General features: G+C 39.1%; 1 protein-coding gene across 2 annotated transcripts in view; it reads left to right on the forward strand.

The window, feature by feature from the left end:
• snphb (syntaphilin b) overlaps positions 1-27,305 on the forward strand; it is a 47,220-nt gene that overhangs the window by 9,744 nt on the left and 10,171 nt on the right. For both annotated transcript variants that reach the window (XM_041799776.1, XM_041799777.1), the window contains exon 2: positions 12,957-13,088. In XM_041799776.1, the coding sequence (XP_041655710.1) occupies positions 13,039-13,088 (50 nt within the window). In that variant the 5' untranslated portion in view covers positions 12,957-13,038. The remainder of the gene's footprint in view (positions 1-12,956; positions 13,089-27,305) is intronic.

Below are 27,305 nucleotides of genomic sequence, written 5' to 3' on the forward strand. Positions count from 1 at the left end.
ACTGGTTGGAAATGCCTCTTTAAAATGGGAAACATTTGTTTAATTTGTGCCCCTGCTTGCTTTTTCTTCCTCTCCTTAAAGTATGCCAAGTTTATAGTGAAGAGTGGAGGCAATTCTCTGAAGCTGCATTTCCATTACCCTGAGAAATACGCAAAATCTAACTAGCGCAATAAAAAACTGGTAATGGAAACACCTGACTTTCAAAAAACCTTTCAAATATCACGAAAAAAGTTTTTACACTCTCATGAGAAGGTTTTTCAGACATTTCGATTTAGAAATATTTCGCAAAAGTTCAATAGAAACACGCTTTCCGCATTTACAAGTCACAGGACGAAACATATGGTGTCACATAACCATTTTACTCCAAGACAATATGGCGCGGTATGTTTGGACAGAAGAGGAGACCGAGACTTTTCTTAACATCATTCTTAAACCCTTAAACATGGCTCTTGCCACATACGGACTTTGCCTACTATCCGTTGAGAGCGGTGCACCTTGACTGGTTTCACGATTCAATTACGATTGCAATTATAATTATTAGACCAACAATTCGATTCGATATCTCTACGCATCATGACTCATCCAATGCATCCTGCATTTTTAATAAAACTGCACATTGCTACCTTTTTCAATGAGGCAAGAAATCTGCTAGACAAAAACTCCTTGTGTCAATGTGAATTTTCTACAGAAAAAAGTTTTATCTAAATGGTAAAGAATATTAACAATATAATTCTTAATATTATATATTTACCTCTTATTTCAAGTGACATGTTTGCATGAAAATATCAGCTTTTGGAAAAGGCAGAATAAAATGGGCTTAATATTTAAAAGTGTAAGGCTTAGTCAGGTTTTTCTCTTTTTCTTTATCTATAGGTGATGGAACATCAATCCTTATCTTTTTGCCCGTCTTCTTCTTAATCCTCCCTCACTCCCTCCGTCTTACAGCATTAATTAGGCCAGCTCTAGAGCACTTCTGCCCCTCAATTCCAGCCATATAATAATACCGAGGCTGATGGTTGAGTAGCCTCATGTGTGACTGGTGCCACCGCAAAGAAAGAAAAAGCTGCATCATTTAAAATAGACTGCAATTAAAATGCTCTGAATGCAGCCCTTTTTGCAAAGGAAGTGGGTTAATATTAGACTTTATACAGTAGATTGAGCTGCAGAGAGATAATAGACAAGCAGAGTCTGCACTGGTTAAGAGCTTCCTCTGCATCTGTGCAGAATCATCCACGTCCGCATCGCGATGCATCGTGGAAATTATTGTTTTCAACACCCCTCACAACTAAGCAGCCCTTTCTTCACTATAAAATGCAGCCTGCATGGTATATCTGCTGACCATTTAAGCTTTTTGTTTTCTTTATCCATGCAAGGCTGCCTTCTGGATTGGGAAAATGTTTATCTCTGCTCCCATGTTCTGGTTTGGTGTGAAAAAAAAATCAGAGATTCTATTTTTAGACCCAGCCCTATTTTTCTCATGTCTAAATGCATGTATACAAACAAGTCATAACTGGATCACTTAATTTAGCATCCATGATAACAGTGAATTTTAAATCCCCAATTAGAATTACTTTAATGTGATTGAAGAAATATTGCACATGCAAACATTTATGGTTTATCTGGTTTTGTGTAAGAGACACTCCAGCAAACTCTTTTAAAACTCTGCTATAGTATCTTAGATTTACCGCAGAGCTACAAAAGTGTCTCTTGATCTTGAAATGGTTGTTTTAATTATCATGAAAGAAAGAGTCTAGCCTTCACTAACCAGCACATCAGAGCAGAGAAAATCCACAATGAAAGTCAGTGAAATGTTGTGACTTAGTGGGCAACTGGTGCTCAGATACTAGCAGCCAGCTCCATCTGGCAGCTCTGTACTATAAAAACTATCAGGCAGACTACTTTAAGGAGAAAGTTTCATAGAGGAGACAAATAAGGCAAGTGGCTGCAAAAACAAATCATACAACTTTAATAGAATCCAGGAAAACTAAAGGTTTGAATGAATGCTGGTTTGATTATGTTAACTTTCATCATGTTACAGTGTTAAATGTCATTGACAGACACTTTTTCAAGGTAGCATGAATCTAAAAGTAAGTACAACACAAGCAATGATCTAGATAGGAGGAAACAACATCAGTAAGTGGCACAAAGTGCTTCAAGTCTGATTGGACACAGGTGCTGCCATGCAGGGCTAGCAGCGATGCACATGGTGAAAAGAAACAGCTTCATGTTGAACCTGGCATGCTCTCTCACTGCCATGGTGTACTGTGACTCCAAGGACTGAGTAAACGTCATTACAGATTTTATTACTACTCAGAGTCAAAATGTCTGCAAAGAAACATTCTTTTATTGCACAAATATCCTCCACGTTTTACAAGGTACATAATTGCCATGACATTTCAAATGCAAGGCTTTCATGACAATAATCTTTATCGGAAAATGCCATGTTTTGGAAACAAAGATAAGGGTTGTCTCAACATATTTTTTTTGTATGATAGAAAATTTCAGGCTCATTGTTCCAAAGTTCTCCTTGTTTTGTTTTTTGCACAGCTTCAAGCTTTCATATCACCCAGAGTTAGGCGGATGGTGGGTCAGTCTTTTGTATTTCCTAAGCTGGATGCTAACAGAAGCTGCTGACTGTGCAATCTAAGAAAATGAGTCATCATTAACCAGTGAGATCCAGTCAACCCTGGTTTGGAGAATTAGATGCAGTTTTGCATTTAGTCTTTGACACATTTGCTTCATGCTGCATGTGTTGTCAAACTGATGACTCAACAGGCTGCTGACTGTGTCTGAACCCATCATAAGCTGCCTTTTTATGACAGAATCCAACCCAGTTTTTAAATGTCTGCTTGTGAAAGTTTTCAATTCCAGCTACTTCTACAAGAGATAGTTGCAAATAGCAGGACCTTCAGTGCCATAACTAGTGATTTTGCACTTGACCTGACTCATTTGAGACTTGGTTTGTTTCTTACTTCTGTAAGTCCAAACCACTAGGCTAGGCTCTGTCTACTCTGGGGCTGTTAAAATAAGATTTGCACATACTAACTAAAATCATGAGATCACTCATAAATAATTCATACAACTGCTTTGGGTAAGAACATTTGTGTTTAGGGCTATTTCATTTGAATTTTAACCAAAAAATCCTTTAAAATTGATGTTAAACACTGTTTTTGTCATGCCTGACTTGGTATGGGAGGCTCAAAATTTATAAGATAAGAGTAAGGGGGTGCTTCTTGTATCCCAAGGAATAAACGCTGGGAACCACTACTCTAAGATGTTATGCATCTGCCTGTGAGTTGTAGCCACTGTAACTTCAGTTGATGGCTTATGCAATGCTACCATAATGCTCTTTAACATGAATGTAAAAAAAAGGGTGAACTGATAGCACTAATCAGCTCATGGGAACAGTGTGGTTTAGAGCCATTTTCATCTAAAAATGGTGATAAAGTTGTATGTCAACTGTGTCACAAAGGGTTAAAGCCATTAGGGATGATATTCAGCACAGGATTGGGGATGTTTTTGTGGATATTTTGGGGGGGCTTTTTATGCATTAATTGATAGAGGAAGACAGTGGATGGAATTGAAAACAGGGATAAGAGAGTGGGGGAAAGGAGCCACAGGCCGTATTTGAACCCACATACATGGGGCTTGACCTCACCAATAGGCTATCTGCGCTCCAGCAACGTGGATTATAGCTTTTAGTTAGGCTAAGAGCAGCCCCACACAAACCTGTCATACCAAGCTTCTTTCTCCCAGGTGCCCACTCCTTCGCCAACAGGATGGACAATGTGAAGCGGCGGATCGATCTGTCTATCTGTCTATCTATGTATCTATCTCCTGAAAAGAGGATTGGATGGTGACCGTGCTAGCACAGCTAATGTTGTAATGGCTAATGTTAGCCACATTCTGCAAACCATCTTCAAATGTGCATGACACTGATCTTGTTTTAAGTGGTTGTCTAAACACAATTTAAATAATCTGTCAAAAAAGGAATTAATATTGAACGATTAAAGATTATTTGCTAACAAAGTCCATGGTAGAAAAGGCAGTCAAACTTGAAAAGCTGAGGCACTTTGATGTGATATTAAATGCCTTTATTTCACAGGGATGTCTTTGCTTTTTGACTCCAATAATTCTTCATCAGGACATAATAGACAAATTAAAAACCAGATATTTAAATTAGCAGTTGACCAGTTATCGGCATGGCCAGTTATTGTAATGGCCATTGGTATATTTTACAGATAATCAATGTAATTTTAAGTCAAAAAGTGTGCTACTTAGTTCCACTGCAAAGTGCTGATATAGTTTGGGGCTAAATTGATTATTTTTTTAATTAATTTTTTGATCATGCAGTTTTACTTTTGCCACATTAAGTAAATTTTAGGTCATAATAGCTGCATATCAGTTCCAAATATTGGTCATCAGTCTCATAAACTACTAACAATCGGTATAGTATCTGGCCTGTTTCTGTTCAAAGAGAGGTGCTAAAGACTGTCCATTCTTTTATTAAGTAAATGATACAAACATGTCTGCAGTATTCTAGTCAGAATGTTCAATGTGCATGCACTTTAACTTAGCTGTTAGCTATAGCATCAAAACACCATGACTAAGCACAATTTGACATTTGCACGATACACCATGAATCCCAACCAAGAGGAGTAAATCATGTACACAGCATTGATCCATGCATGATTCAGTCTTTCTCTGATGTTTGTCCAAACAGCAGTCAGGCATGTTGTTAAAAAAATCACTAGAGGGATTTTTGGATGAGCAGCACTCAGCACACAAACACATCCAGGCCCACATGCATCCTCAGGGTTGAATGGGTTTCTCTGGATTACCAGCAGTGACTCAGTGATGGCTCCCGGGGCTGTCTAACAGTCTGTAAACCTCTGTTTGATAGCATTTGCCTGGTTGTTGTACGGGACTGCACAAGGTGTTCAATGAGACTCAGCTACTGTGAGTCACACTTTCCCTCTCACACACATACACACACCTTCCCCACCCTGTTTTGATCTTTGGGGTGCAAGTCGTGAGTTGCTTTTCCACTGCAGTCTTCTCTCCTTTGTGTTTCTGCATCTTTTCCTAGATTATTTTTGCACAAACTGGTAGTTTTAGATATAATTGGTGGATGTGCTAGTTTGGATTGGGAATCTATTATCAGACAGTTTTCATCAAGAATAGCCTGGTAGATCAGAGTTTATGCTTGTCACTGCTCTGGTCACTGATGGTTCATACTCTGGTGTCTGTGGCTTAGAGAAGCACTGTCTGTACAGTATAGTATTATTATAAATTAAACTGCCAGTCATAGTGTAGTAAGCATGTCAGTGCTGTGAATTATTAAAATGAAATGCAGCACCTTAAAATAATGTCAGAGTTTTTGATACTTTGATGGTTTTCTATGTGCTTTAAAAAAGCAAGAAGGCCTATGTAATGGAGGTGAAATGGCTCCTTCCAGGCTTGTAAAACAGTAAGTATAAGGTCAAGACCAGAGTGAGTCTAGAATTAACTAAGGATTCACGCAGCTAAACAGTTGAACAGCTAAATGCATTTATCGAATTAGCAGGCATGAGATTAACAAGTCATTTAAACTAATCACCTTTTTTATAAACACAGGCTTGAAATCCTGGTCTATGCTCTTTTAACTGTGATGAACCTCTAGCCACCAGAGGCTGCTGTAGCTTCAGTTAATGACCACTGCCTTCCTGCCTAAGCTTTCCTATGGAACTGGTGATGGGAATTTCGTCTCTCTTCAGTGATCTTGATCATTTAGTTCGACTCAGCAAGAGGAGCCGGCTCTTTCGGCTCCCAAATGGCTCTTCATTAGGGTACCAGTTATGTTCATTTGACCTGCCAGATTTAGCAATATCATGACATTTGATTGATACTTGTGCTAGTATTTTAGTCCAACTGTGCTCAATATTTTTAACTGATGAAAATATCATGCTAATATTTTTGTAAATAGACTCTCCCCCCCAAAACCTCTTGTGGGTCAAATGAAATCTGCTCACTGGCTGGGCTGTTTGACAGACCTCATATAAAACATTAATGTTATCCCATCAAGCTTGTGTCCCCAATGCAAGATGTGCCTGTGGAAGTGTTTGTGGAAAAGATCATTCCTAATAATCAATCTTATAAGACACAAACAACATACAAATAAATAGTAAAAGTAATAGATAAAATGATTTAAAACAGCTCTCAAATTGAATCTGGCTCTTCTCGTTCAAATAAAAGAACCAGCTCTTTGAACTGGCTCGTTCACGAATGACCAATCACTACACAGAACTTCCTCAGATGTGAATATAAGATGCTTAGCAATAAGTGGGTAGTAGGAGCAGTGTGGTATGTATATGTGGTTTTCAAGGGTTGAACTCATGTATAACTACTCAACAGAGGTAGAAAGAAGCCACATATCAAAGCACGATATAATCTGCAAAGAGGAATGAAGGCTGGAGGATCTAGCTGCTAATGTTAGCCACGCTGTACAGTGTATATCAGGTTAACATCATACTCTCTAATACAGTGAAAGTTTTCTACCTGTTCTCTTCTTTTTAGACTAGTCGGTCAAATGTAATTTAAATAGGTGTTTCGTTGAATGGGGATGCATAGAAACATCCCTAGAATTAATGTTAGCCAAGCTAGCATCAGCCATCAGCTTAACCAGCTGAGGACAGCACATTACATTTTATTTAAGTTTTTTAGCTCAGTAGTTCTGGGCCTTATTCTACCCAAGAGTCATATTGTCCAAAAAATACTTTGGGGCAGGGGGCTCATATTGGTCTTTGCCCTGGGCCTTGAAATGACTGAAACCGGCCCTGCCTTACAGCTGCAGGTCTCCCACACACCTCATTTTTTTCTGTCTAGCTCATTTTGTCACTTTGGTTTTAAGTTTCTGCACTTTGACAATATTAGATAAAAGTACATTAAAGATCAAATAAAACACCCAAGTTTAGACAAGTTTCATCCACATGAAGCAGCCCTGCTTCAAAGCTTTCAGTGCTTTTTTTGCTCTTCTTTTAATAAAGAAATGTCCAGTCTTGATAAAACTGCCACCATAGCTTCATTCGAGCTCATTGCTTCACTATTAGCAGCCATTGTTTACAGGTTTGCAGTACAATTAAACCACACCCATAGCTACTACCTCTTCTCCTCAAATGATGCAGATTGGTCCATTATTCTCAGACCATGCACAGATGTCTTAAATTAAAGCTTGGCAAGATGGATCTACCTGATCACAGACATGAAATCTGACTGGTCGGCTTCTCAATGTTAGTTATGGACTGAACATGATCATATCAGCCAAACTTCCTCATAGATCATCGTATTGGCAGTGAAAGAAATACAACCAGAGCATCCCTATAAGACCTTCAAATAAAAAGACTATGCAGCATTTTTTAGACACAGGACTAATTCAAGGTCATATTCTTGCAGGGACACTCTGTCTTTTAATGAGGAAACTGCAGCAACCTCTCTGCTGCAGACACCAGGGACTGAACAATGGGAGTGTGCAGTTAAGGGTGGTAATATCTTCATAAGTCTTGAGTGCCCAAATTATAACACTTGCCAAAATGGTGCATCACCTCCTCTTGTCATCTCTCTGGCACCGTCTCCTCTTCTTAAGCTCATCAAACCCTCTCTCTCAGCTCTTATCTCTGCTCTCTACCTGCTCTGTTTCTGTCCCGTCAGCACAGAAGCTGCTCGCTGATGACCTCACTGGGGATGCGTATAGCTGGTGGAAGTGTTACATAACAGGCCTAACTTCATAAATCCTGCATGATGTGCCGTCATGTGGTTTGATCAGTAGTGACGGTGGAAAGAGGAGGAAAAGGTGGTGCCTTTCTGTGTGATTATAACGTTAAGATGGAGATTCTAGGAGAAATAATCAGTGTTCTGATGATCATGTTACATGATAAACACTTCCTTTTGAGTGTCTAAAAGATTTTATTGTCTTACAAGCATTTTTTACTCAGAGAATAAGAGCCTACCTGACCATAAAAAATAAAATGAGAAACAAAATTCATCCTAGCTGAAATAATAACTCCAGATGGTTACTCCTGCCAGATCTCTGTTTGTGCACATGAGTTTGTGCCTGAAGCAAGACGGGAGATTAAAGGATGACGTTATTGGATTCAAAATCCATTAAGGAGAGGGAATAAGAGGCAAGAAAAGAGAGGTAAAAAATAGAAGATGCAAGAGAAGGAAGTAAAATGCGGAAAAAAATCAAAATGATCCAGATTAAACAATGAATTAATAATACAAGGAAATCCATAATTGAGTGGTGCTATTATTTAAAGGAAAACCACTTAAGATGCAATTTATTGTCCTGTCCTATCTTGACATCTTAAATGTTATATATAGATGCATGTAGACATTTTTTTTAGGTTTTGGCTGAAGGGATTATTTGACTTCAAACATGGAGGTCTATAGTCTAGTGCAGTGGTTCTCAAGCTTTTTTCAGTCATGTACCCCCTGTGAAATATTTTTCCAGCCAGTGCAAAGCTTTATGGCCAAAAAGAAAGACATTAAAGAGTGCTCTGACAGCTGTCTGATTTATCAAACTTTGTAACTGATAAACAATTTTATATTACAAATATTTTTTTCAAACATTTTAAATGTTAAAAATGCATGACTAAATTCATGGCACATCTTCTCTTCACTAAATGTGGGAATTTAAATTAATGTAGTGAAAACCGTGACTCGAAAGGCATAAATTCATTTAAACCCAGAAGTGTGCAAAACGCTGGAGTGGTCTCTCTGGAACAATTTAGAAATGAAAACAGAGAGCTAAAAAGAACTACAAAACCTGTAAAAAATTAACTAATTATGAAAAAGACAGCTTAGTGCCCCTTTTTTGAGATCATAATAAAGAGTTCTTCTCAAACTGAAATCATAAACTTAGTTGTAGATCAGCATTTCTTCACAAAAAATAAATCATGAACCTTTTTATGAATGGAGAGGTTATGAATACAGTGATTAACAGGCATGCGCCAGTGTGGGTCAAACCATTCTGCCATGGGGAAGACTCTAGGGTTTTAGGGTGATTACATTGAATAATTTACAAAATATAAACTCCACTTTATAAACTTAAGGTTCTTACACTCCACACGCAAATTTTTTGTGCAAATTATTCCCACAAAATATTTACTTTTTGAACCTGTAGTGAGTCAATGCAAGCTTCCACACCTGCAACATCATTTCGCAGCGCAACATTGCTGTGGATATTTTTCAAAGTTTCGCTCCGAGGAGCGCACATGGTGGTGGTGCTGATTTTTAAGGCAGACGGGGGAACACTAAACGTTCTCCTCTCCAAGCTCTTTAACCCAAATGATATTTTTAATTCTAAAATATAATTATTAATGATACCCAAGAATTTTCCAATTTACTGATTTACAAAAAAACTGAAAAAATAGTGAAGCACATTAACATTTCTTGATTTATATGTCAAATTATAGTTAATTACTGGCATTCCTGAACAGAAAAATGAGTTTTAGTGGTTGAATGTTATGCTTGATTAATTTCTGACTTCTCAGAGAAGCCCAGTGAGCTGGCTCAAATTTGGGTGAATTCAGTTTGAAATCCCTCATTCCTGTTCAAAATGATAAAACGTGGAGAGCTGACTGAAAATGAAAGAGTCTGCATTAAAGCACTTCATGATGCTGGATGGTCTTTGAGACAAATATGAACAGGTGGTCTAATAAATTTGTTAAGCACTGTACATCTACAATTTTGTTTATTTCATATTGTCACAATCAGGGCTTGACATTAACTTTTTTGCTCACTGGCCAATGTGGCTACTTGTTTATGAAAAGTTACTAGCCACTGAGCATTTCCACTGGCCACAGTTGTGTTGATTGGAAACTATGTGTGACATTGCAAATTGAGTATGTATGGTATGAGATGAAACACATGCTCCATTTCCTTCTTTAATGGATACTAAGTTCATACTAATATTAAACACTGACTTTGAATAAACATTATTCAAAAGAATCAGAAATGCAGCTGGTTTCATCTAAATCTCACTCAGACAAATATCCATCAGAGAATGCTGAGGTTGTGACACTGATAAATTCCACTGACCAATGTGGCTAGTTGAAGTCAATCTGGTAACTGCCACAGCTGAAATCCACCCGCTAGTTGGCCAGTGTAAATGTCAAGCCCTGCACCCTTATCTAGAAAATTTGGCCTGCTACAGCAGTGTCTGTAGTCTAAATTAGTCTGATAAATAAATATTAGAATCATAACTATTGACGTTACCTTGACTGGCTGCAGTTAGTCCATGCATCCACAAGAGGGCAGCATTTCCCCTTGAATGTAGAATACGCCTGAGGGAAAAAAACAAAACAAGCTTACTCAACTCAACTCCCGACAGCAAAAGGAGCTTACAAATTTAACAAAATACAAGCAAACGAGTTAAAAAAAATTTCATTTACCTTTTTGTAGAAAATTTGGCCTGCTAAAGCAGTGTCTGCATTCTAAATTAGTCCGATAAATGAAATGTTTTAATTATAACTATTGACGTTACCTTGACTGGCTGCAGTTAGTCCATGCATCCACAAGAGGGCAGCATTTCCCCTTGAATGTAGAATACACCTGAGGAAAAATTCCAAACAAGCTTACCAATTCTCACCTCCCAACAGCAAAAGGAGCTAACAAAATACTAGCAAACAAGTTATCAGTTTTTCATACACCCTTCACAATGCATGTATTTTTTCATAAATGACCTACTTTATATGTATATCTTGCTGGCCATTAGATGTTGGCTCCCAGTAACCCTTTAACCATACTGTTTTAATATTTTAAGTTTAAATCCTTAATGATCCAATCTTTCCCATTGACTACTATTCATTTCTAAGGACGTTTTCTCCCAGAAAGGGGAGAGGCAGGCATTGTTTGGGCAAAGTACCTGGATGGGTTGCTCGGGTCTATTGGCAGGGTTTATTTGAGCTACGAGTAGGGTTTAGTTGTACTTACAGCCATAAGTAATGGCTGCCTCCAGTGCTGTGATTACCTCAAATGTAGCTTTTAGGGCCTGACCGATATGGAGTTTAGGGGGCCAATGATGATACTGATATTAGGAAATAAAACATTTAAATAACTAAAATATCGTCCGACTACATTTTTGCATCAAAATGTTTTTGATTAATAAATAAATTAAATAAATAACTTCTTCTGATCCCTTGAACATAGTTCAAATATGTGTTAAAAATACTTGCTGTGAAATAATGCAGTAACCTCTGGGAAATAGAGATGTTGTTATTGGTGTCCATTGCATTACACAGATGTGTCTAATGAAGTGAACAGTAAGTACTGTATATTTTGTAATAACAGCTAGTGGAGTGACTAGCTCAGACTTAGCCACAGCGGCACTTTTGTCAGAACTGGACAAGTCTTTATTAAAACAGGGAAAGAGAAAATGTTATGGCTCTTCTACCAGTCTGCTTTGGTATGGGTTTCCAATCGTTATGGGTGGGGTTTGTCGGTGTTTCTGATGGCTGCTGTTGCAGTAGCTGCAAACTCGGATGTAGTTGTGAGAAAGCGGCAGTGCAATCAGAACTGGACCACATTTCTTTTTAAAACAAGATCATAGAACCATTCTGAAAGCTCATCTGAGCAGAGAAGATGTTTCTGCACGTCCCCATCTGGCCTTGGCATCAATAGTGATATAAAAATCAATATAAGCGTAAACTTATGTCTAAAAAATGTGTGACAGAGGGGACCATCAGTATCCAGCACAAGTATGTTACACTGCTGAAACTGTTTCTGCCATGCATGAAACACTGCCTGGTTAGTGAATATCCTGCAGAATATTGGAAATTTGTGTGTAAAAAATGCATTTCATAGGCATACTGGTGCTCCCTGTGATTGGTGGAGTTTCTCTTTAAGACAGGGACTGAGAATATGATGTAGCATCTTCGTGTGGACACACCCTCACACATACACACACAGGATCACAGATGCAGTTCCCATCTGGCATCTTGTGATTCTTTTGAAACTGCTCAAAGCGAGGATGCAGCAAAAGCATGAATGATAGAGAGCAGAGAAACAGTTGAGACAGAATGAAAAGAAGCTCAGACATGAGGAAAGCTCTGCAGGAGGAAGTTCAATAGTATTAACACAGGGTATGATAAATAACCTGTTACTGAAGTGAGGCAGTAAAGTGAAAAGAATATGAGGCTTTATTTGCAGTAATCCAGCCTCAGTATGGCCCCTCTCACTGATCCAACAGCAGAGAGGACAGATTTTTTCTGGTCAGCGCTGGTTGGCAGAGGTACAGCACAGCATGCAGGAAGGTGACCTTAAGCAGAAGCTGTGTATTTATGCACAAACCAAATCCTAAGCACTCTAATGTGTTATTGATGTAAATAATCCTCCCCCTTCCCCCTCCCTCTCTCCACCTAAGGTCACTGACAGGTCTGATCATTAAATGTTTATGAGTCGCCTTGTCCTCATCTAACTGCATCCACAGCCACTTGCATGTGAACCAGAGAGTACTCCAAGAGGCACATGGGAGCTCTCACACATGATCAGACACACTTTACTGTACACAGCGATGTCTACGCTCACATACTGATGCAGGAGTAAATGTCAGCGAGCTCCTTTCGCTCACTCCTGCCGCTCTCTCTGGTACTTGGCCTGAGATAAGACAGATAAGTGGTGATTGGTTCGTTATCTTAATGGCTGGACTCTGATTGGCTGCTGAAGCTTGATGCGTCTTTGCCAGCCAAGTGTCAGCTTGATTCTGCTGCACCATGCTGACAGCTGAGGCATCAGGAGCCAAACTCAGCCAGTCAGCAAAGCTTAACTCTTGTGTTTGTGTGATGATGGCCTTAATAAACCAAAATTTTTGTCATTTTCTGAGGCTTCTGTCATCTTTGGTGACCTTAAAGTCTCTCTGGTGTCTCTTTTTGTCTGCATCCATGTGTTCACTCAGTGTTCATGTCTGTCTGTTCTTCCAGGCTCTCAGTGTGGAGCTGAGGATCAGAGAGACAAACCGAGGACAGAAGAGGCTCGAGGTTCAGCAAGAAGCTGTCTGGCCCCATGTCTGCCCCTGCACCAGCCAATAGGAGGACTGGGTTGGGCTCCCGCCGGTAGGTACCCAGTGATGCTGTGATTCTTGTATTTTTAACAACAGTGTTCACATCAGTATCCACAGTAACAGGCCACCATTAATGCAGAACAAGGGGAGCAGGGCTTATCTAACACATAACTCATATTATAAAGTGCAGAAAAACAGTTAGTGATGCAATTTTATGGTGCTATGTTAAAGGCTAGACCTTTATATAAGCTTTTTTTAAACTTAGGGACTGCTGTCTTGTTGTTTTTAGTTTGTCAGTCTGCTTTTTTCCATGAAGCAAATAATCTCATGCTTTCTGCAAATGAAGACAACAGAAGAAAAGGTGCATCTTCAAAGCAGCACTGATTTACACTATGACAGCTTTTGCATTAACCTCAGTACTGCACAGATTTATTCATTTTTCATTAGCAGCTTTTTATTGATCATAATATCCAATATTAGCATATGTTACAGAAATAACATGATTTTTATGTTATAATGCAGAAGATAAGCCCAGATGGAGCATCTCTAAACTGTTCTGATTCCTACATCAGCCTTTGTTGAGTCCGTTTCTTTTATTATTTCTGTCTACTTCTACTTGTAATTTACAATGTACAAAGTACAACTAAGTACAATTTTGAATGTATATTGATTATTTTTGTGTAATTGTTTTGGTCTGTATTGGTGTGTGGAGCATGATTATTTTTCAGCATGATTTCTTTAAACTGTTCCTGCTTTTTAAAACTTGCACCACTTTCTAATCCAGTACATGCTGCAAAGATTTACCTTCTTTTGGGCTGCCAGGTTGTTATAGTCCCTCTTGCTCTGGTGTTTATCCCACACTCACAAGGGAATTAGTCTTCCCCTCTACTAGCCTTATTACTTAATTGCACCAGTTCACTGTTATCAAAATACCCTGATCTAAATTATTTTTACTTGTTGACAAATTTTTGACATCTCAAAACATAAATAGTGAGTTTTATGCCAATTAAAAAAAGAACGACCTTTAAATTAATGACTTATAAATCTTACTACCTTTATAATTAAGTAAAAGAAAAAAAGACTAGAAAAGCTCTCAGAGAGCACAGTCCTCCGCCATTAGCCCTATCTCCCAATAGTGAAGAATCCTTTAAAACATTCCTGGATCCAGACGATGATCCAGATCAGTCCCAAAATCTAATTCACCAATCACTCCCTCCCCGGTGGGGTGGAGACACAGTGAGGCAAAGCATTGGTTTCACTACGTGTGAAAGACATGGCAGAGGGTGAATATTCCTCTATTCCTCCCAGCTTTGTGAGTATTCTTGCTACAATTCGCTGTCTTTCTCTCTGTTACGCTCCGACTTGTCTCCTCGACTGGACATGCGTCTTTCAAACTCTATAAACTCCAAAACTTTGAACAAGTTACTCATGTCCGCCATCTCCTGGTGTAAAGTGGTAACAGCGTAGCCCTATCTCCCAATAGTTCAGAATCCTTTAAAAAATTCCTGGATCCAGACGGTGAACCGGATCAGTCCCAAAATCTAGTCAGTTCTTCCTTATGCCATTAATGACATTTCTTGAAAATTTCATGAAAATCCGTCCATGACTTTTTGAGTTCTGTTGCTAACAAACAAACAAACAAACAAATAAGCAAACAAACAAACAAATGAGCAAACAAGCCCACCCGACCACATAACCTACTTGGCAGAGGTAAAAAAGAAATTAAAATGTAACACTTTGTGTCTACATTTGTCCACATATGTAACTAAACTCTTAAAAGTGTTAAATATAACACATAAGAATATGCTCTCTGCATCCATTTGGAACACCAAAGGTCACACAAAATTTAACTCAGTGGATAACTTCACTAATGGTGCAAATGTGTCTCACATCAAACATAATAACAGTCTACCAGAAACTGGAACAAAGATCTCCCAGCAGGGATCATGTACAGCCGGCAACATCCAAACACAACAGAACACATCTAAATGCTCAAGGCAGGCCAAGGGCATGATGGGAAACTCCAAAGAGTTACTCTACAGAGTTTAAAGGGGACATATTACGCAAAAATACCTTTTTCAGGCTTTAGTAACAAAAATATGTGCCTGCCCACAATCCCCTCAAGTCCCAGAAAAATCCACTCCACCCCTCCACCTTTTAGAAAATGTTCGCTGAAAAATCAGATTTTCCCCTCATGATGTCATAGAAGAAAGTTCCACCCTCCTCTCCTCCTCTGGATCAGGAGAGCCACATCCATTTCCAGGGAAGGGTGTAGTCAGGGGCAGAGTCAGGCAGCTCATTAACATTTTAAAGCCACAGACACAGAAACAGCTTGTTCTGAGCAGGGCTGAAACAGAGAGTTTTTTAGACATGTAAAAATCCACCACTGGAGTGTTTTTTTTTTTTCAGCAACAAACTTCATAGGCATGTTTTGGGGACCTCTGAGACTAATATAGACTTGTCTTAAAAAGGCAAAATATGTCCCCTTTAACTAACACTGGATCAACACTGTCAAATAACTCCCAACACTGAAGACCATTTCACTCAGAAAGGAGTTATCAACACTCATTTGTTGCTGTTTATAGTTGTGATGTAGAATCTTTTATGCTCTGTGTCCCTGTGAAGTCAGAGATGGAAAAAGTATAAGAGTATTGTACTCAAGTCTAAGTACAGCTACCCTGGTTGGAACTTTCTGAAGAAGTAAAAGTAATGATTTTAAAATTTACTCAAAAAGTTCAATTACCCAAATACACTACTCATTTACAGTAATTTAAGTAAATGCAATTAGTTACTTTCTACCCTGGAAGTTACCATTGTGAGTCCCTGGGAGAAACATTTTTTCATTGCTGTTATGCCAATGGAAGTTTCACCCACAATCATATCTACAGGCAACCCCCAAGGGAAAAGGACAAAGAAAAAAATTCTGTATATTTTGTGTGTCTGTGAATTTTAAATACTTTTCTTAACACCATGTGTTTTAAAATAATTAAATCTCTGCTTGTAATTATAGCTGTAATGAAAAGAATCAAAATTAGATATGAAAGTAATAGAAACTTACCACTTCAGTTCAAGTTTTAATAAAACACCTACTTAATACCTCCCCATATTTAACTTTTTCAGTTGGAGCAGCACTATCTATCAGTGAGGTCGTGCCCCATATACAGAAGCTAGTGTGCTGCACAGATTCATATCCAACCTGGTGCTCCATGTATTCTCCTCTCTCTCTCACTGATTTCTACTTTATCCACTGTTCTGTCCTCTCAAAATGAAGCCAAAATGCCTTAAGTCATCTATCTAATAAAATACCTGTGCAAAGTATTGTTTTCACATTGTAGCAAAGATAAAAAGATATAGTTTACTGGTTATAAAAATTAGGACTTTTTGACTGAGAATTTTGCAAACCTGGCAACCCAAAAGCTCTTCTAATGAATAATTTGTAATTTGTGTGAAACCAGTTGGCCCTCTGTGTTGACACTGAGAAAAAACTCCATAAAGAGTGCAGTATTAGAAGGTGGTATCCTGCACTTCTCTCTTTTTTGCAGTCAAGGTCTGCTACAGTTAACCCCGGTTTTTCCGAGTAGTTTTTCAATAAGGTATAATGATCCTGGTGGAGGAGCCGAGACAATACTGACAAGAAGATGTGGGTGTCTGACAACATCGACTATCTTAAGTCCTTCACCAGTAAACAGCTAGTTTACTGGAACCTGAACAAACTGTATTGAGTGTTTTAATGTGTTTTCCTCTACAGCTGCAGAGCTCCCTTCGCCTATTTATAATGGATAAAGGTTAGAGGATAAGACCGGGCCATTGAGACTCTCTCCTTCCTTTATGCCATCACATCATCTTGTTAGTGGTTAATGTGGTTTTACTGGTGTAGCTACAGGTGTTTAAATCAGTAGCTGTGGTGTCTCTCTCTGTCTTGTCTCTCCTCCTCAGATTTAACCCTCTGAAGGTGCTGCAGCCAAAGCGACGCTTGCAGCAGATGCTTGCGTCCTCGCCCGTCCCGGTGCCCAAGCCGGTGTCGGGGTCAGGGTCAGGGTCGGGGACGGCTGCATCAGGGGCCACGGCGCCAATGGCCGTTCCTGTGCCCGCTCCCCCTGCGTGAGAATCATTTCAGTTACAGTCTGAGACAGCATGATCCGTAGCTGTAGCTCCGGCATGCGCTGTAGCTTCTAAAACAGCACGCAGGCAACGTTTAGACTGCCTGTTCCACTTAGACAGGGTTTTCCCAATGTTTTTCATATTGATCGCTTAACTCTGCCCTCCCTATACAACTGTTTATACACTTGTCAAGCTTTTGATTCAAGTAAATGCTGCACTGCACAGCTGCCATTTAGAACAATGAAACTTCAAATTTACCATCAACAATGTGCTTTCAATTGAGTTTATCTGCTACAGCTCTCTGGCCACTAAAGCCATCTGTCCTGACCAATCAAAACCACTGATTTTATAAACGTGGGAGACCACAGACGTATGGACAATTCCAAACCATTTTCTTCTTTTTTGTGACAAAAAAAAACCCTATAAAAATGAGATACAAAGTGCTGGCTGAATGCCAGTGATGTGCATTCCTTGCTTTTAAATGTAATTTTCTAAACACATGTTAAGAAATTTTCACCAGAATTTACATCACTCAGACTCAGGTTGATCCTGCTTGATTTTGGAGGTCATATAGGTCAAAGGTCAAACCTCATGTTTGCCCTTTAGTAGTAGATTTTTTTTCCATATTTAATCCTCTGAACGCACACACTAGACAGCTCAGTCAGACTGCGAGTCCAATGAGACCACGCACCTGCAAACCTGCCTGCGACCTTGCGTGATCGCATGACTTCAGAAGAGTGACAAACATGTAAATCTATCGATGCTGTCGCCTTACTGTCCCCTCACCACAGGCTGTCCTGGCATGTGTTACAAGTGCAGCAAAAATTATTAAATAAGGAAAAGAATCAGGATGAAATCCTGGCTGGAAAGAAGGTACAGTTCTGTTCATGCTTATGAGTGGTGAAAGTACGTATGATCCAGCTGGTGACGCTTCCTGGTCTGCTCGCTCTCATTGGTTGTGAGCACTCCGCCAGAGGCGCTTTGACCTAGAAATTTAAGCATCAGACATGTTTGCCTCATATCAAGCTTAAAATCATGCATTGTGTGGCCAGCCTTAGTGAAGATAAAAATCATTAAGAATTTACTTTCCGTGTAAATCAAAGTGAATGTAGTCATAGAGGCAAAAAGACGGCGAGTGGAACTGATATTATACATTGGTGTCTGAATTAGTGATATTTCTATAAAAAATGTGATATGGTGAATTTGTTTAATCATGCAGGGTTCCTTTTAACCCTACCCCTGGGTTCAAACAAGAATCAGGAAACTCTACTTCTAGACAATAATGCACAAAATGTAGGAGTAGGGCTAAATAGTTGGGGCAAACAGTGTGGTGGTATTTGGCTTTTATACATTTTTCCAATAACATGTGAAAGTCGGATATCTCCTTGAATTGTATGATAGGCTTGCTTGTCCACACTGCATTGCTTAATTGTTCATTCCTGCCCTGTAAATTTCAGTGTTCTCTGAAAATAGTGCAACATCTAGTGCTTTTATTTTGAAGGTAGACAAATGAAAATGTATAGACAAGCAACTGATGACACTGAGCTGAACAGTTTTGCCTCCAGGTAGGCACAAATCATTCTCCCCTTTGTAAAACCCAGCCAACAACCTCTGAGTGAAAGGTTATTTTTTAAATTCCCATCTGACAGTCCTTGTGCCTTATCATCTCCTTCTCTCCTCATTCCTCATGCTTAACGTGAGCAACAGAGAGAAAGAAAGGAATGGGGTGATGGGAAACTTTTTTCCTGCTGTTTTTTAAAGGCAAAACATCATAATAAACCCTTTTTATAGTACCATTGCACATTTATTTGGGTAGCTTGAATATTTGCCAATACCCAAATGTGAAATCAGCAAGTATAGTCTTTTGTTCTTTCTTCTATGTCTCTGAACAAAATCTGACAACATTCAGAATCTGTGCATATTGGAGCCTCCTTTGTATATTTAAATAGAGACCACAGGGGACTGAGTTAAAGGGCTATGACATGTCCCCTTTATGTGCAGTGCATCTATCTGAATATCGAATACAAATATAACCTTGGGAAGTTGGAAAATCAAAGCTTGACAATCCTGTAAGATCTGCTGAACTATAATTGGTTGATCAGCAATATAGGTGGGGCTTAGTAAGTGGTCAATCGCTGCATTGCTGACCTGCCTAACTGGCAAACAGAGACTAAGATATGAAATATATCTTCCATAGAGATGGAGCCAAGTCACAATCGAACTAAAAATAAGATGAAACCACCTCTGAGATCCAAAGGAGCTCTCAGCATTCATATTCTGCTTTGAAGTTGGCATCAATAACAGCAGACTGTGCCTGTGTCACTTCTGACTCTATAGATATGCTGGCAGGGGAAAACAAGGGAAACCCTGATCTATGAAGTGCTGTGGAGGCTCACTTTGATCACGAGCAACTGCAGGTTCAAAACAGCCACTTAATCAACAGCACCATGATTTTATTTATTCACAAACACAAACCAGTCTTCAGTCAGAGAGCTGGTGAGACAGAACTAAAGTCTCAGGAGCTCTCTCTCTTTCAATGCCATTTCAATTTACCACCTCCTGGTAAACTGGTTAGGTTCGTTGAAAGCTCACAGATGACTGGTGAGGGACAAGACAATAACTGTTTCCAAGGACATTTATTGAAATTTGCCACTCCACCAGTCAAAGCCACGTGTCCACTTGTTGGTCGCTGTGGTTCTGTTCACTTGAACACATCGTAGGAGGGTTACTCACCTAAAAATAGACACGACAGCATCAGTCAGCCTCAGATCACAGTCACTGATCATCTAGAAAGCTAAGCAAGCAAATGATGACATGATCCCAACCATCAGCACCATTTTAGCAGGTAATCAGATCACAGTGTCTTAAGTCTTAGAATTAGTTATCCATGAACTTATCCTTCAAGCATCCCACTGTCAAGTCTCACTGAAGATCTCCTCTGTTACACAGCCAGCAATGGAGAAACTTGTGTTTGTGTTGTGTATTATTCTGCTAATAGTGGGACAATTTAGACCTCATAATAGGATTCAATCTGGACTGGCTAAAAGACAAGGAAGGCATCTGAAGTCCCAACTACCTTTCTTATTGGAGAATTTCTCATCAAGCCTCACTTAGATCAGCCTCTGTAAATCCAGGGGACCCAGATTTGTTCTAACCCTAACTTTGAGTCACTAAAGGGAGATTATTTAGGCCAGTGGTTCTCAAGCTTTTCAGCCTGCAACCCCCAAAATAAAGGTGCCAGAGACTGGAGACCCCTGCTGTTCCTGAAGGTGGTTGAACAGCCAGGAAAATTCAAGAATAGTCATGTGCAGACAAGGCCGTCCAAAAGGGGGGATAAAGGGGGAGGTTTCTGTGACCTAGCCAAACTGGGGGCCCATGGAAGTCAGCAAAACCATGGTCCATAGTGAAGTTAAGCTGTGAAAACCTTATTTTATATTTGACCTGAATAATAACCATTCTAATCAAAGAAACAAATATCGTTTTTTATTTGTTTAGCCTTCTTTAGATGAAAAAAACTTTTGTTAAAAACACAATTTAAATGGGTTAAAATGGCTAAAATTGGTTAAAAAAGGCAAAAATGATGAAAAGGTGGTGAAATTGGATTCTTAAAGAAGATAAATTGCTTAAAAGTGGCAAAAATTTGATAATAGTGGGAAAAATAACCAAAAAAATGGGTTAAAGTGGCAATAATGGGCACAGAAAGTGGTTAAAGGGGACGGAGAAGTGGCTGAAATGGTTTTAAAGTGCAAAAAATTGGTGAAAATTAGGTGGAATGGGATGAAAACTTGATATAAACTGGAAAAAATAGGTTAACTGGTTAAAATGGGCAAAAAGGGGTGTAAAAAGTGGTTGATAGAGGCAGTAATGGGTGAAGAGAGGCAACAATAGGCAAAAGTGAAAAAGAATTGGTTTAGAAGTGGCAAAAACAGGCAGAAAAGTGATGGAAAGGGTTTAAAATAGATAAAAATGGGTTTTAAGTGGCGAAAATGTGCTAAAATTGGCAAAATTGGTTTTAAAAAGTTATGAAAAAGGGTTCATATTTGGTAAAATTGGTGTAAAGTGGCAACAGTGTTATCTAGAAAATATTCTTAGTTTTTTAAGACATCTGGTCACCCCCTGTCAGTGTCTTGGGGTCGGGACCCCAAGGTTGAGAACCACTGATTTAGATTACTGCTGTGTTCAGACTGAAGCAAAGGGAATTTACACCTTATGTTTGTCGAATACTTTCCCATTCTCCTTGATAACTTAAAAAAATCATCAATACTGGATTGACTCAAAGTATACAAAGTTGCTCATGACATGGTTCATTTCACTTTCCTGCCTTTGGACTGGTTTAACTTGACAGATGGCTTGATCAGACTATAAGATTTTTATTTGTCTTTTATGATGGCACCATGCCAGACTATGCATTAAAAATCCTGCCCTGTCTTACTGCCAGCTAAGTCTGCACAAATTCAGCCAGATTCTGGCTTGACTGCAACATCGCAGCTCATCATCGATTATGGGGGTCATGAACGACAGAAAGTCTCGTAGTATGATAAAATTAATGATGCATCTAATGCTGGCCTTACACCAGAGGACTTTGCAAAAACTTAAAAGACTCTAAAAAGACTGACATCTTAGAGCCTCCTATATCGAAAGACAATTTGTCAGCAAGCCATTGAGTTTTTAGTCTCAGACCAAGATTTTACAAAGACTGGGGCACTAACTACAAGACTAGAATATGAGTCCTTTTGAGATTATTTCCTATCATGCATATGGTGGAAATTCACAACAACAATCACAGCAACAATTTTTGATCAGAGAACAAGGCAAAGGTAGAGATGGAGATCACATTTGAGTTAATATCTCTTATAATTCGATCACTGAGTCTTATGACCACCTTACACCTAACGACTGCTAATGGAAGAAAATGTCTGACATCCACCAACAGAAGAGCATCATCATTTACAAGAATTCCTACTTTTTCTCCCTCTAGGGAACTAATGTGTATATTTTATTTGATTTTATTCATGTTATCACATGCATACCCTAAGTTCTAAGTTCTATAAGAGGGAGAGCCAGTCCATGTTGTCCTCCTCTTGATACATCCATAACTGTTATCCATAATCCAGAATCAAATCCATCCAGAGTGATCAGGAGTCTTTGACCCCTCTGCCCTGGATGACCTGTGAACCCTCACACTGTTAGCATACGATGGGGCAAGAGTTTTGTTGCATAGTCTAGTTTGGCTCAGGATATAAGTCATTGTCAGGTTTAGTTTAGTATATCAAGTTTATTTGTGTCAGGGACAACGACATTAGTCTCAAAAAGGGAAAAGATGCTTTGTACCAGATTTAGCTTGCTAGCTAATTTCACTCTGTCGTCCCTGGGCAGGTAAACAACGACACTGATATGACTTAATCAAATGTCTACACACGAGCACGCACACACACACCTGCATTCATTCAGCCACATTACACATTTTATAGCAAAAAGATCAAAATACATATATTAAAATATAAATATGATATTTTTCATAGTTGTAAAACAGTGATTTAGGTGCAAGATTAATGCTGACGAGACTGATGGGCAGATGTAAGAATAAATTTGATAAACTATTCTTGTTAAATAGGGGTGCTGGGATGGCATTCATTGTTGAATATATCACACAACAACCGACATTTGACAACGGGCTGTGACATCACAGTTTTGTCAAAGTCTGGCTGAATTTATGTAGCCTGATCCACCATTAATACAAATCAAGTCTGAATGTCTTGACCTGGTACCAGGATTTCTTGGATGGACACCAGCTTCAAGCGTTCTGTTTCAGATGTGTGAAATGTCAGTTTTTCAACTGACTGTGGCTGAAACCTCTGCATACTGCCTCATAACGTGATGGTCAGTATGCTGTTAAAGCACGTATTCCTTATGCCAGTATTTCCTCCGAGCACCCCTACATGTATCTAAGAAAAGCAGAGCACCCCCAGGACCCAAGAGAGAACAAAAAGTGGCATATTGCCACCAAAAAAATCAACGTAGATTTGAATTGTTTCTCTGATAAACCCCCAACAAAAAGGCCAATGCATGCTTTTCTTATCAAAAGATCTTTGTATAAACTACTTAATAACTGCTTTAATCATGTTTTTAGTCAATATTCGCAAATCTAATTTTGGCAGCTTCAGAGCAGAGAATGCATCGCAACCCCCTTAAGACCCCCCCCCCCCGGACCCCAGATTGGGAACCAATGCTCTACGCCACATCACTTTGTCACTCCAGGCAACATAGAGTAAGCCAGCTCGTGGCCAGCATGCCCATCAGACACTATATTAAAGTCATACTTGGCATGAATGCTGGCAGTTATGCAGTTTTTGACACAACTACTCAAGCTTCTCATTAGCTGCAGTTTTACTAGCTTCAGCCAAAAACAGACACGCTTTGCTGTCAGTTAATTGCAGTAAGTCATGTAAATGGATGCCAAAACTAGATCAAGCTGCAAATCTGTAAAAAATTTACATATTCATGATTTTTAAGCACTGTCTGAGATATGCAAAGAACTTAGAAATGTTATTTTTGAAAAGACAAACCATCACATGTACTAGGGTGAAAATTAACCTCAACAGTATCGTTGAATGGTTTCATTTCTGATTGCGGTGAGAAAATTCTTGCTTCCTTTTTGGTCTGAACACACAAATAGGAAGCAAGAATTTGTATTTCAAAGTGTGATTTTGTTCATTTGAATTATTTTGCATTACTTAAAAAGTCTATCAGACAGCAACATGAGGAAATATTTCTCTTCCTCTCCCACTCAACATTAACACCTGACTCCCTGGCAACGCTCAGCCTTTCTAGACCACCTACATCTACCTCTAACAGACTATTAACCACCTCTTACAGTACAGACACGATCCACCCTAACGTGGATCGTGTCAAACCTTAAATGCCTGTACTTTCCCCGAGTCCCTCTCCAGGCTCACCGCTTCTGTCATATATTGATCTCTGAAGAACTACTGAGCAGTCATCAATATCTGGCCATCTCCCCTTATTGTATCACACAGGACATGCTTATTCAACACTACCACTGCTCACCTTTGGCATTGCATAAAAACACAAGTGTTCAAAAATTTGGACTTGGCTTCTTGAAATTTTGGTCAGACCAAGTGAGACTGAGGCGACTGCTGAATTTTTCAGTCAGTCAAAGGAAGGCTTGTGCAATTTATTTGCTTTTGCTCGCTGAAAGTTGGTGGGAAAACTTGTAATAGGAAACAGGGAGCAGGTGTGAAGGCATTTCTAGGATTCAATGACAAATCTTCAGGAAGGAAAGTGCAAAACAAGAAAGCAGCAAAGTACAGCAATGAGGACTTTCAGATGATTTCATACATGTAAAAACAGGCTTCTTGTATAGTAGGTTGGCCAAAAAGCAATGTTTCATGAATGGAAAGCAAAATACTAACAATGGTTTAATTTATACTGATAATTAAAAGGCAAAAAGATACATTTAAGCCACATTTAAACAAGCAGACATGAACATGTCTATCATTGGTAAACCAAATTAGAAGTGCAGCATCAAAATCTGAGCAGATCTGAATAAGAACGGGTGTCAGTTTTTCCATTACACTGATGGCTTTCTTTAACTGAGAGGAATGTATTTTTGTTTGGCACTAACTCAAAAAGTGAGGAGCCAAAAGCAAACAGATGTTTTGAGACAAAGAGAACAAAAAAGGCTCACGGTAATTGAGTCCATGGGGAGCAGGCAGGAACCAAAGATCCAGAAAACTTCTTCACACTTGAACAAACTTTGAAACAAACTGACTCAGAAACAGGGACTGAGCAACACTAAATAATCTGATAAGGTAAGCTAATCAGGCTCAGGTGAAAGCAAAGAGGGTGGGGCAAACAATCAAACAGGAGGGAAAACACACAAAGCCAGGAAGTAAATCTACATGCACTGGAGTGAGGGCTGAGTGACAAAATAAAACAGGAAATGACAAGTAATGTGCAAATCTATTCAGTTGTTAAAAGGTTATTTATTATTTTAATAGTTAAAAAGTCTCACATCATTTAAAACTCTTGTTTCTCTTATCAGTCAGTTTAAGCTGAGAGACATAAATCTGGGTGCAACACTGTGATTATATTCTGAATTTTGGTGCAGTGGTGTGGAGTTATCATGTCCTCTGTGAGATTCCCTCTTGGCTGCTCAGATTTATCCCGCTTGTTCCCTCCTCCTTCTGCTGCAGAGGTCAGTGATGAAGCAACAGCTCCTTCCTGTTAAATTAACAGGCCAATGCAACACGCTGTGCTTCATACAAGATCACTGATTATTAAACATTGCACTAACATTTCACTGTTTGTTATCTGAAAGCAATGTCTTGGATCAATGTCTGTGAACATAACTACCATAATTTCTTTAGCAGGATGATTTCTCAGCACAATGATTAAAGGGACATGTGGTTTTGTGGTCTTCATGCTGAGTTTTGCAAATGGGTTCATTGCCTGACTAGAATTATTAAGGTTGTTGGAAAAAATGAAGTATGAAGTATTTTTGGCAAGAGTTGGTGAAAAGAGGACGACTGCTGTATTTTGAGCTGTGTTTTCTTTTACAGGCCTGTGAAGGCTAAAGATAGCAGGACCTTAGCTTAGCATAAAGACTGGAAGCTTGGAGAAAAGCAACTCAACTCAAAGATTGAGCTGTCAGCGCATCCAAAGCTCTGTGATGGAGCACAGATTCTTAACTGTATACAGATAGAAGTTGGGGTATTATGTGTTTGCAGTAGACAGAGTCCTAACAGGCGTCATTCTAATAGCCCAAATATATTGTTCCTCATTCATCATTGATTTCATTGATCTCTGAATAAAATTCAGAGTTCAAAATATCACTTAAAAATTACAATTATGAATCTTAAAGCTCAAAATATTATATGAGAAGTCAAAATTATGAGTTGAAATGCTCAAAGTATGAAATTAAAAGTCAAAATCCTAAGTTTGAGTCCTAATTGTGAGATGCTAAATTGAAAATAAAAAATTAAAACACAAATTAATTTCTTTTCCCACATTCCTGATTTCTTATCCAAATATTTTTTCTCCTTACTTTTTCAGATTTTGTGACTTAACAAGGATATCTTAAATCATCAAGGAAAAGTTCACATTTTTGTACTTGAGGAAATCTGCAGACCTCATACTGATGGGCCAGTTATAACAGAAATATGAGATCATCTTGCAGGCCGGATTGAACTGTTCCACGGGCTGGATTTGGCCCCCTGGCCATGAGTTTGACACCTGTGATCTAGAGCTTTACAGTACTAACCTTCCTCTGATCTTATTCATTGCAAGTGGCATTCCCCCACTACCTGACCCCCCTATGGTCATTTGTGCCTCATCAGAATTACATGACTGCTAAATACCTATAGAGGAATCTCATATCTAAGATAGACTGAGCCCCCAAGGGACTTTAAGGGAAAAGGTGATACATTGCTGTCCAAATTTGTATCAATTTTACTTTTTCAATTGATAAAATTTCAACAAAATATGCCTAGACACATTTTCCCTACCTAATATAAAGTACCCATTAAGGCTGTCATGATATTTTTTTAAATAAGAGCATCTTGTGACATTGTCACAGCAGATAGAGTCCCCACTCCCCCCAAAATCTTTGCTTGGACCCCAGTTTCTAAACAGTAAACCACCATTTATGTTTCATGGATGAAATCTTTTAGACTAGTTCGATGTATGAACCAGGAAGGAGTTAGGCCACGTCAGGTATGGGAGCATATGCTAATCTGGCACTTCGCAGCATGAGCCTTGGTCCTGTACCACTCTGGCCTGCTCCAGGCCAATGCCCCATGCCTCCAGGTATCCAGCTAGCCTCTCCACGACACACACGGTTGCCCCTGGGGTCTGGACCAGACCACCGGGTCCTTGGCACCCAGTTTTCAGTGAGCTGGATAAGGCCCTTGAAAGCACGCCAGGTGCCCATAAAACACTGCTACTTTTCCCATCTCAGGCAGCTGCCCCTTTCCATCTCCGCTCTCCTGAGCACGTAAGCATTAAACATACAATCTTGCCGATAATACTCAAAATATAAGCATAGGAGAAGTTGTCACAAAGGAGTCCAGTCAAGGATCAGTGACAGGTGAATTAGCCTTTTCCCTCTGCTTCCAGTCATTTTGCTTTATCTTGCTTCACAATCCAA

This window comes from Cheilinus undulatus, linkage group 11 (genome assembly GCF_018320785.1).
Source record: "Cheilinus undulatus linkage group 11, ASM1832078v1, whole genome shotgun sequence".
Classification (NCBI taxonomy): Eukaryota; Metazoa; Chordata; class Actinopteri; order Labriformes; family Labridae; genus Cheilinus; species Cheilinus undulatus.